This window comes from Typopeltis vanoorti, chromosome 4 (genome assembly GCF_054136105.1).
Source record: "Typopeltis vanoorti isolate ZY-2024b chromosome 4, IOZ_Tvanoo_1.0, whole genome shotgun sequence".
Lineage (NCBI taxonomy): Eukaryota > Metazoa > Arthropoda > Arachnida > Uropygi > Thelyphonidae > Typopeltis > Typopeltis vanoorti.
Window position 1 is genome coordinate 167174675 of NC_143552.1, and position 11565 is coordinate 167186239.

General features: G+C 36.5%; 1 protein-coding gene across 1 annotated transcript in view; it reads left to right on the top strand.

Moving 5' to 3' along the window:
* Nucleotides 1–11192, top strand: part of LOC150107826 (Fanconi anemia group J protein homolog) — a 463872-nt gene extending 452680 nt beyond the window's left edge. Inside the window, exons 25-26 of the mRNA XM_090391581.1 lie at nucleotides 1394–1458; nucleotides 10724–11192. Coding sequence (XP_090247707.1) covers nucleotides 1394–1458; nucleotides 10724–10902 — 244 coding nt within the window. The 3' untranslated portion in view covers nucleotides 10903–11192. The remainder of the gene's footprint in view (nucleotides 1–1393; nucleotides 1459–10723) is intronic.
* The last annotated feature ends 373 nt before the right edge of the window (nucleotides 11193–11565 follow it).

Here is an 11565-nt window from a genome sequence, read left to right on the forward strand (position 1 = left end):
CTCTCTTCCTTACCATCCTTCTCTTTCAAACGTGCACTCGCGACACAATCGGTACTGGCACTTTCTGTCATCAACTTCATATTCGCATTCATCAATTCCTCGTTCAGGTCACATTTCGCACACACCCTTCTTCCATCTGCACTAAACATCCACAAATCATTTATGTAATCGAAGGAATACATATAACAGACCTCACATTTAACGAACTGACTGAAATCCAAATTAAAATCATGGAATGACAATGCCGCCGCCATTTTTTTTTTCTCTCTGCAGGTTACTAGGTCTAATATTAACGTTTTCGTATTTAGTTTACGAAATAATTGTTTGTTTATGTAACAATAATAATTATTATTCTGCTCTCTAATGACATATTTCTTTAAGAATATTGAGCAGAATGATGGAGTTATATTAAATAGCGTTAAGTTATCATACCTTAACAAGATTTGCTTCTATTGTTATAAACTACAAAACAATGTCATAGATTTAAATATTCAGCCATTGTTGAACTATTAGGTTGGTCTTAGACTGTTAATATATTTCTTTACATTGTTTTTTGCATGCTTTGGTACTTACATTTTTTTTACACAATTCTTTTTTACTGTAATCAGAAGAACAGTATCCAAGCTAACCAATCAAAACAAAGTTTATATATTCTAGAAACTTAAGAAAATTGTTATCAACATCTGGTGTTTTTTGCTTGAAACTTGACTGCTGTTTTGTCTGTCACAAATATTTCATTTTTAAGAATAAAGTTATGTCTGGATGAACGTCAACACTCTGTGCATAAGTACACTGGCTGATTTTTTTTTTTTTTTTTTTTTTTTTTTTTAAGACAAAAAAAAGTGTCCCTTACATAATGGGATATGTGTAACTTTATCATTCTTGGTGATGGGAAGGAGGTATAGATGATCCAGAAGCAAGTGACCAAGATGGTAGCAGGTCTATGGAATGAACCTTAGTAGAACAGGGTGAAGATTTGTGGGTTACAGAAACTGATTGATAGGCAGAACAGGGGTGATATAATTGAGACATTCAAATTACTGAGGGGTTTTTTACAAGATCAATTCAGAGGAAATTTTTCAGAACAGGTGTGGCGGTGGGAGAACTAGGGGCCATCCATGGAAACTGAGCAGGAGTGTAGTTAGCAAGGGTGTTAAAACTAGGTTTTTTTACTTGTGAGTGCCATGACTGCAAATGAGTTCAAAGCAAAGTATGATAGATGCTGAATAGTTCTTGACACGATATTTAGGGCCTCCCTCGATGAGTCTGAGGACTCCTTTGAGTTTCCCATAATAATAATAATTCTTACCATCATAGAAATATGTATAGATATCTTTGTTTAATTGTATATTTCTAAGAATTTGATTTTCTTTATTCGATATGAATATTTTAGGAATGATTGGGGTGCTTTGATCATTGTGGATGAAAGATTCCAGAAAAGAAATAATTACATATCAGGTGAGAAAAGTATTTTACATTGTAATAATAAATTTAGTTTAATCCTTTATCCAAGTGTAAGCAAACAAAGTTTGCACCTGAAATATCTTCAGGACTGAGGCAACTCGTAGTAAAGGTGGACCAAGCTCTCATCACTCCTTGTTTCTGCAGCTCTCATAATGCAAAGCACATCTCTTTGCAGATATGTATAATGCTATGCATTAAGGGAAGGGCCACTACCCAGACCAGTTTTGACCTTTCTTGAGGTCTCGTCAGTGGGAGGCAAACCCAGAAGTGGTGATACTAAGGCAGAAGCAATGGAGAGGTCATATACGAGTTGCCAAAAGGTGTACCACCTTATTATTAAATTACTCTGGATTTACTTTAATAATAAGGTGGGTAGTGGCTCTTCTCTTAATGCATAGCATTATGCATGTCTGCAAGGAGATGTGCTTTGCATTATGGGAGATACTGAGACAAGGAGTGATGAGAGCTTGGTCCACCTTTACTATGAGTTGCCTCAGTTCCTGAAGATATTTCAGGTGCAAACTTTGTTTGCTTACACTTGGATAAAGGATTAAACTAAATTCATTTAGTCTAACCAAGTACAAAATAAACTTCCACCACCAATATTTTACATTTTTCATATCATTATTCAAGATTTAGAAAAAAAGAAACTTCAGCTGAAATAGTTAGTATTCATGAAGAAAAAACAGGGAAGGATAGAAGGAAAATTGAAAACTTTGCTTCCTCTGACCTGACAGATTTTCTGTTACCACAGTTGTTGGTTATTATTGTGACATAAGTAACTAAAAGGAGAGAGCTTTTATTAGTCACTGACACTTAAATACCTCTCGCTTTGAACAGATTAACGGAAGATTCTACCCCCATATGAGATGGGGGGGGATCTTCATGGGGGGTGAACAAAGTTCTACCCCCATATGAGATGGGGGTAGAACTTTGTTTCATATCCAGATTCTCATGATATCAGTGAGTTCCATTTGATGTTCTGTGTGCATCTTCTGTTAATCTGTTTTCAAAGCAAGAGGTATTTAAGTGTCAGTGACCAAAAGGGCTCTCTCTTTTTAGATACTTATGTCACAATAATAACCAATAACTGTGGCAACAGAAAATCTATCGGGTCAGTGGGAGCAAAGTTTTCCATTTTCCTTCTATCCTGCAAAATATCACTTGTAACTATAGTGTAAGAACTGCTAATGTACTTGTATGTTCTATCTCATCCATCTATTTTTCAAACTGCATTCCCTCAGTCTATCCTCACAATGTGATCAGATCTTTCAAGTGAGACACCTATGCTTGGGCCTTTTCGGTCAAACTCTTTTCCTGTTTTTGTCTCCAATATTGTTTATCTCATATATTTTGTTGAAAGTTTATTTTTCACTTGGTTAGAGTATAATTTCACTTGGTTAGAGTTTAATCCTTTATCCAAGTGTGAGCAAACAAAGTTTGCTCACACTTGGATAAAGGATTAAACTAATTTTATTATAGTCTAACCAAATGAAAAATAAACTTTCAACATCTTTCTCTAAATCCAGAGTAATTTATTAAAAAAGGGTGGCACACCATTTGGCAACTCCTATAGGTAGAGATGATCTGCTAATGCCTCTGCCTGGTATCTCCACTTGGGCCTGGCTCCCACTGAAGAGACCTTAATAAAGGTCGAAACTAGTCTGGGTAGTGGCCTTTCCCTTAATGCATAACATTAGACATATCCGCAAGGAGATGTGCTTGGCATTATAGGAGATACTGAGATAGGAGTGTTGGTAGCTTGCTCCACCTTTGCAACGAGTTGCCCTGGTGTTGTATCACCTAACCCCAGTCCTGAAGATACTTTCAGGTGCAAACTTTGTTTGCTCACAGTTGGATAAAGGATTAAACTAATTTTATTATATCTCCTATATTTGTTTCCTATATTCTTTGCACAATTTCTTTTCAGTCATTTTTGCTTTCTTGTCTTTCAGGCCATCATCACTGGGATCCAAAATCCTGCTGTTATGTTTGCTGTGGGTTATGACTTGAGCATTGGGAGGGGGGGGGGTACAGTTTGGCCTTTGCTGCTTCTACACAGCAGGTAGTCATGGATGGCCTAGCTAGGATTAGTGAGCTTGCTTTCAAGAGTTAGCAGGGGGTCGTAAGTAACTTTCTTCATGTTTTGGTAATAAGGCAAAATACTTAACACAATGTAGATATAATGTCTGCATTAACTTTGGCATTCTGCTTCAGAGATCAGTCATTTTTTTCCAGATAATGGACATCCATCCATGCATGCACGCGTGTGTGCGTGCACGTCTCTCTCTCTCGCTCTGTGGTATGAACCAAATAGCCTTTTGAGCATGAATCCTTCATTGCCATATTTTTCAAGAGTTCTCAAAAAGTTTACACCACAGTCATGCCATGAATATGTCATATTCATGGCATGACTGTGGTGTAATGAATATGCCATGAATATGTCATATGATAACAAAAATAAGAAAGGGAAAAAATAATCTGATGCCCATGTTAACGTAGCATCTTTTCAACATAAAACATTGTTCTAGAGGATTGATATCAGAATGAGACCTCCTCTATGTTTCCAGAGCTTAAAGGCTAAAGAGTGCTGGCCCCTTTTCATTCTACCTCTTTTCTGTATTTTTTTAAATGCTACTGTAAATATTTTCAGTAGCATTTAATGGCTACAGCAGTTACATACTATATATGATTTGCAGATTAACAAAATATCCTCATCAACATGTTTTAGTACACAGTATTGCCATAAATATTATTACAACTTCTTCACAGCCCTGTGCTGTCCACAGAATTACATAAGCCCAGTTCTGTTATTGGCACGGTGAGCAGCCAACATTCATGTTAATATAATTAACGGCTATTTTAGTCTGTTTTTGTTTAGGAGTGTCCCTTATATTTAATACATTGGCTAACATAACTCAAAAGGGTGTATATATATATTTTAGGGCATTATGGGCGAGTATAGAAGGCAATTATGGCAGAATAAAACATGTGGAAAGATTATGTACATACCTTGATTTTGGTTTAAAGATGCCTTCTAAATCCAAGCTCTTGTTGAAGGGGGGGGGAAGAGAGGGAAAGAATATGGGGATGTACTTGAGACACGGGAAATAAGTTTGGGAACCCCGGTTACTATTAATAATATATATATATATATGATGACAGAATGATCATTGACTCGGTTAACAAACATAGTTTTATGAAAAATATTGAATGACTAGAACCGAGATTTAATTAAAAAGGTTTTAATATAAACACACTACTAGTTTCGGCCTGTAACAGCCTTCTTCAGGTGACATTATAAAAGAAAAAACACTAAACATTGAGGGTTAAAAGACTATGAACATCATAGACAGTCTTTATACATAATTAGCATTAAAACGTTGGTTAACATACATAGTTTTATGAAAAATATTGAATGACTAGAACCGAGATTTAATTAAAAAGGTTTTAATGCTAATTATGTATAAAGACTGTCTATGATGTTCATAGTCTTTTAACCCTCAATGTTTAGTGTTTTTTCTTTTATAATGTCACCTGAAGAAGGCTGTTACAGGCCGAAACTAGTAGTGTGTTTATATTAAAACCTTTTTAATTAAATCTCGTTTCTAGTCATTCAATATTTTTCATAAAACTATATATATATATATATATATATATATATATTATTTTGTTGTAAGGAGAGGGGGGGGAAGAAGGGGAAGGGTATCCTTATGTGGAAACTGGGGCAAGGGTTTACGGGGTGTGAACCGTTTTGGTCATCGTCGGAACTTTGTGGGAATGACTGTAGGGCTATGTCAAGGCTGCAAGATGTATCTGCCAAATTTGGGCATTTGTTGTCGCTAAATGGCCGGAGGCGTGGCTTAATTTGTAAGTTTTGGAACGTCCAACATTCGGAAATTAGGTAGGGGTGGTGGACGTTGATAGAATTACCATCGCATTTTATGGCAATAGTTTCAGATATTCTAAGCATCGTTTCGTTTTCTTGTTTGTCAATGATTATGGCTTTGTCAATTTGGGGGCTGTGTTTTAGTTCAAGGGCGTGAGCTGCAATTTCAGTCTTCCCTGTGTTTTGTGGTTTGTTCACAAAGTTCCGATGATGGTCAGACGATGACCGAAACGGTCCACACCCCGTAAACCCTTGCCCCAGTTTCCACATAAGGATACCCTTCCCCTTCTTTTCCCCCCCTCTCCTTACAACAAAATAATATATATATATATATTTATATATATATTATTAATAGTAACCCGGGTTCCCAAACTTATTTCCCGTGTCTCAAGTACATCCCCATGTTCTTTCCCTCTCTTCCCCCCCCCCCTCAACAAGAGCTTGGATTTAGAAGGCATCTTTAAACCAAAATCAAGGTATGTACATAATCTTTCCACATTTTTTATTCTGCCATAATTGCCTTCTACACTCACCCATAATGCCCTAAAATATATATATACCCCTTTTGAGTTATGTTAGCCAATGTATTAAATATAAGGGACACTCCTAAACAAAAACAGGCTAAAATAGCTGTTAATTATATTAATAGTGTTTAAGAGGAGTAGCATGGGAATTTTCCAGAAATTATACTTAATTCAACATTCATGTGTTTATCAGTAGAGAATTGTCTAACTGTACGGGTTAACATGCAGTGAGGAGATTATGAGAACTGTGTAGCTATAATAGCACTTTCACAAGGTCGGAATGTAGCTGCCTGTTATTATCAACATGCTACAAACACTCTGGATCAGTAGAATGTTTGTGTGTCAAACTATTTACAGTTATAACGATACAAAGACATATCTGATCACCAAAGAACAGGTCAATCATTCTGTGTTAGAATGCAACATCTTGTGAGGGCTGTGAAGGCACACATCCGCTGTAATCCTGTGAGACAGAAAGTGACTGAACATTTTGCACAGAACGATGTCATGTGTACTAACTGGTGACTTTGAGTGTGAGCCTGTTGTTGTTCCACTGGACACTCCTGACACTACAATAATGGGTGATGATATCAAAGGCACTTCTCTTGCAATATGCCAACAACAGACACAGAGATATCCTCTTTGCAGATTGCGAAGATTTTCACCATTGAAGAGTCATTTAACTGCCAAAACGATTGTACATATGCTCCAGATGGTTGCACAGCATCCAGGATTCAGAGAGGTCATCACGCTGCATCAGTGATGGTTTGATGGAGGGTGATATATCGGAGCTATCAAAGTTGCATTTCTGTGAGAAAGAAAAAAACTGTAAATGATTTACTGATAGGTTAAAGGTTTATGCACTGTTCAAGTTGTAACAGAATTTATGGCTAGACTAGGTATTATTATACAGGTATCTCCATGGAGTCAAAAGACTCATTTTAAGAGAGCCATTATTCACACAATACCTATCATTACCTCCCCTTAAACCTATTCACTGTAGAAGCACTCACAACCATATCTTGCAACGCATTTCATCCATTTACCATCCTAAAGTAAAAAATCTAGTCCTAATATTCTTTCTAACCACTCTTACACAACTTCCGCTGGTGAACCCTTGTTCTTTCCCTTCTTTCCATGTACTGAAAACGTCTTCAGTGTCAATCCTATAAAACTCCATTTCATAGGACCTGCCACAATCTTTGTCGCTTGCCTCTGGATTCTGTCTACAACTTCATCATCCCCATGGAATCAAGTAGTCCAGATGTGACCTTATTAAAGCCTTATATAGGGGAACAATAACTTCCCTATTCCTGCTTGTTAGTGTGTTCTTCAACAACCATGCAATCTGGTATGCTGTTCTGGTTACTTTTGCAATATGCCATCTAAATTCCGACTTCTTGTCCACAATTACGCCCAAGTCCCTCACCTCATCACTTTCCTTCAGTTCCATCAATGTAGTGCACAGCTAGTGATCTCTTCCTGAAGTGCATCACCTTACACTTTGCCATGTTAATGGCAGCCACTTAGCCCATTATTTGAGTCTTCCTGCAGGATCTCTGCATCACCATCATTTACCATTTCTCTTGCCAGTTTAGCATTGTCAGCAACTAACCCAATATTTTCTGTCAGTTATTTCCTATGTAATCGATATACAAATTGAACAAAAGAGGACCAAGTACTGAGTCCTTTGGTATACCTGGTCACTTGTCTTCTTCTGCACTCAACTTCTCCATAAACCACTCTTTGATATCTGTTCATCAGCCACACTCTAAGCTAAATCACCAGATTCATATCATCCCTATTTGCTCCATTATATACAACAGAGTTCTATGCAGAATCTTGTCAAATGCATTTGCAAAATCTAGCAGTATCACTGAGTAGCCATTTCCTTTATCCAACTCCATTGTCACCTGATTATAAAAGGTAAGCAAATTATTATTATTATTATTATGAGGAGACCTCCATGCAGTCCAAAGACTCATTGCAGAATACCCAATCTATCCACACAATCTATCATGTCTCTCCTTGAACCCATTAACAGACAAAGCACTCACAACTGACTGTGGCAACCCATTCCACTCATTTACCACTCTCCAAGCAACAAATCTAGTACACAAACCCCTACTGACCACACCTTTATTCAGTTTCCAGGGGATGACTCCTTGTTCTGGTCCCTCTACCAAAATGCTGAAACATTTCCTCTGCATCTATCCTATAAAATACTTTAAGCAACTTGATGTTTCTATCATATCCCCCCTTTTTCTCCTATCGACCAACTTCTGTAATCCACGCACTTTCAATTTATCCTCATAGGATGCATTCCAAAGACCACTCACCATCTTAGTCACTTGCCTCTGAATCCTCTGCACTGCTTCCACATCCCCAAGAAACCCAGGGGACCATGCTTGAGCACAGTAATCCAGATACGGATGTATGAAGGCGTTATAAAGAAGAATTACAACTTCCTTCTTTCTACTTATTAATGTGTTCTTCACTAGCCAAGTAATCTTATGTGCCACCTTAGTAATATGTCCTCTAAACTTTAACTCTTTCTGCCACCACTCCTAAATCTCTAGATTCATCTTTCGTCTGGAGTACAGTTCCATCAATGTGGTGCGCAGCCTGTATTCTGTTTATCCCAAAATGCATAACTTTACATTTCTGTACATTAAACTGATTTCCATTATCTTTTGTCCATACTGACAGCCTATCTAAATCATCCTGCAAGCTCTCCACATAACCTTGATTAACTATTACTCTACCTAATTTTGTTTCATCAGCAAACAATAACTGAATATTTATTTTAAGGTTATTTCCTATATAATTTATGTAGAAATTAAACAGCAATTTTCCCAGCATAAACTTGTGATACACCATTAGTCACCTGTTGACATTCATACGGATCATATTTTTTTCTACCCAAAAGATTTCACCAATTTTTCTAGTACTTTTACCACCACTCCTGAGATACTGATTGGACTATAATTTGCTACTGCAGTCTTAAAACTTCCCTTATGCAAAGGAATTATTTTTCTCTCTTTCCACTCCCTTAGAACTCTACCAGGGCTGAGACTTAAATTAAACAGTTTAGTCGAAGGCATTGCCAGTTCTTTTGCACATTCTTGCCAAATGCTAGCTAATATCCCATCTAATCCCACAACTGTATTTTCATTGAGGTTCTGCAGTATCGTAAGGACCAATTCATCCACCTCTGTTTCCATAAGTGTCTGAAACATAGGTTAAAGCAGTAACTCAACTATTTTATCTGTTTCCATCTCCTTGTGACCATCATCACTCATTAAGGTTAATCTTCCATGACTATTCTTCCTCTTACTTGCCACATAATGAAAGAACTCTATGGAATTTCCTTTGGCCTGCTTGGTTAAATTCTTCTCATAATCTGATTTTGCCTTTCTTGCCATGCTGGTCATCTTTCTTGCCTGAGCCTTGTACTGTTCATGAGTTTGCTGGTCACATTTCTCTTTATATATCTTCCATGGAATATTCTTCTTCTGCAGCTCATGCTTAATGATATTACTCACCCATCTAACTCCTACCCTATTAACCTGAGTATACAATTTAATACTACTTCCTCTAGATGATCCTTAGCTATATACCCCATGCACTACTAACATCCATACCTTGCAGTGCCTTTTAAGCCATGTTACAGATTTAAGTTTCTTCCTAAGCCTTGTAGTTCCACAAGGCAAAAATTAACCTTCCCAAAACCATGTTTTCTCTCGTAGTCCTTTCCATGCAATTCTTAATTTTGTTTTCACCAATTTCTCTAATACATTAACCATCACTCCTGAGATGCTGATTGGCCTGTAATTTGCTACTTCTGTCTTGGAGCTGTTTTTATTCATTGGGACTATTTTGCCTTCTTTCCACTCCATTGGCACCTTAAATTAAGTATCTTGGTCAGAGCTGATAATTCCTTTTGCACATTCTCATAATACATTGGCAATATGCCATCTAATCCCATGGCTATATTCGTATTGAGGTTCTGCAATATTTTAAGCTCCTCCATTTCTTCAATCTCTGTTCTCCTATCAGTCAGTTATAAATTAAAGATGGCAAGAAATTATATTCTTGGTTTCATCATTTATTCAAGTGTAAGCAAACAAAGTTTGTTCATGAAGTGACTTCATGACAGGGCAACTCATACATAGAAGCTAATGACTTCATATCAATTGCCTTGGTATCCCATAATGCAATGCACATATACTTAGACATGTATAATGCTATGCATTATGGGAAGGGCCACTACCAGACTGATTTTGACCTTTATCGAGGTGTCATCAGTGGGAGCCAGACCCAGAAGTGATACCAAGATTAAAGTAATATTTCCATATACTAGTAATCAAAAGGTGTCACACCTTTTGATTACTAGTAGGTCATCTTCTGGAGCATATATATACTCCATATATATATGCTCCAGAAGATGACCTTGATATAAAGGTCGAAACGTCGAATGTGGATTTTGGTTTATATTAAACTAAGTTTTACTCAAACACGGTAGTTGTCTCCATAATTTTCCAAAATGTATTCGGATCACAAAATGCAGAGTATCAAAAATTAAATCTATATTTTACTTCCATTACTTCAGAAATTTATCAGGATATCACTGGGTTAAATTTTCAGTCTTTTAAAAGTGCATTTGACTTAACATTTCACACTGAAAAAAGGTGTTGTGCTTAGATGATATAATGATTGTAGTTATTAAGCAAATAAGTTTCAAATATTTCTGTTTTCCTGCAGTGTTATCTAAAAAACAAATGAAATAATTGCTATTACTTAATTCTTTAAAAAAAAAAAAACTATTTGAATTTTCTTATCTTAGGTCTTTCAAAGTGGGTCCGTCAGAGGGTCACTCATTACGGTACTTTTACAGATGCTATATGTTCTCTAAAAAAGTTTACAAACTGTAAGATTGAAAATAATCTTGTGCACCAGAAGTTGACTTCCTCTCCTGTGGACATTGATTTAGATGATATCCAATCAAGTTCTGAACTGTTTTGAACAGAAGTGTAAATAATTTACTGTAAATAGAATTTCCTCTTTAAAAATATTTGTGAAGTGGAATGTAAAAAAAAAAAAAAAATGTAGATTTCAATGCATGATTATAAAAGTGTAAAAATTGAATTTTTTTTAAATTATCAAAATATAAAAAATAACTTGCTTTAGGTGCCTGATCATTCATCATGTTTGTTATTCAACAAGAATTCTTCCATTTGTACCCATTTTACAATGAATAAATACTTATTATTATATGGACATCTCCATGAAGTCTGAAGACTCATTGCAGGAAACCCAATCTATCATACCTCTCCATGAATTGATTAATAAACAAAGCACTCAAAACTGACTCTGGCAACCCATTCTGCTCATTTGCAACTCTCCAAGCAAAAAATCTAGTCCTCTTGCCCCCTTTCTCCCTGCTAATTACACCTTTATTCAACTTCCAGGGATGATCCCTTGTTCTAGCCCTCTCCAGCCAAGTGCTGAAACATTTCCCCTGCATCAATTGTATAAAACCCTTTAAGCAACTTAAATGTTTCTATTATATCCCCTCTTTTTCTCCTATCAACCAACATTGTCACTCATCTCTGAATCTTCTCCACTGCTTCCTCATCCACAGGAGACCAGACCTGAGCACAGTAATCCAGATGTGGACATATCGAG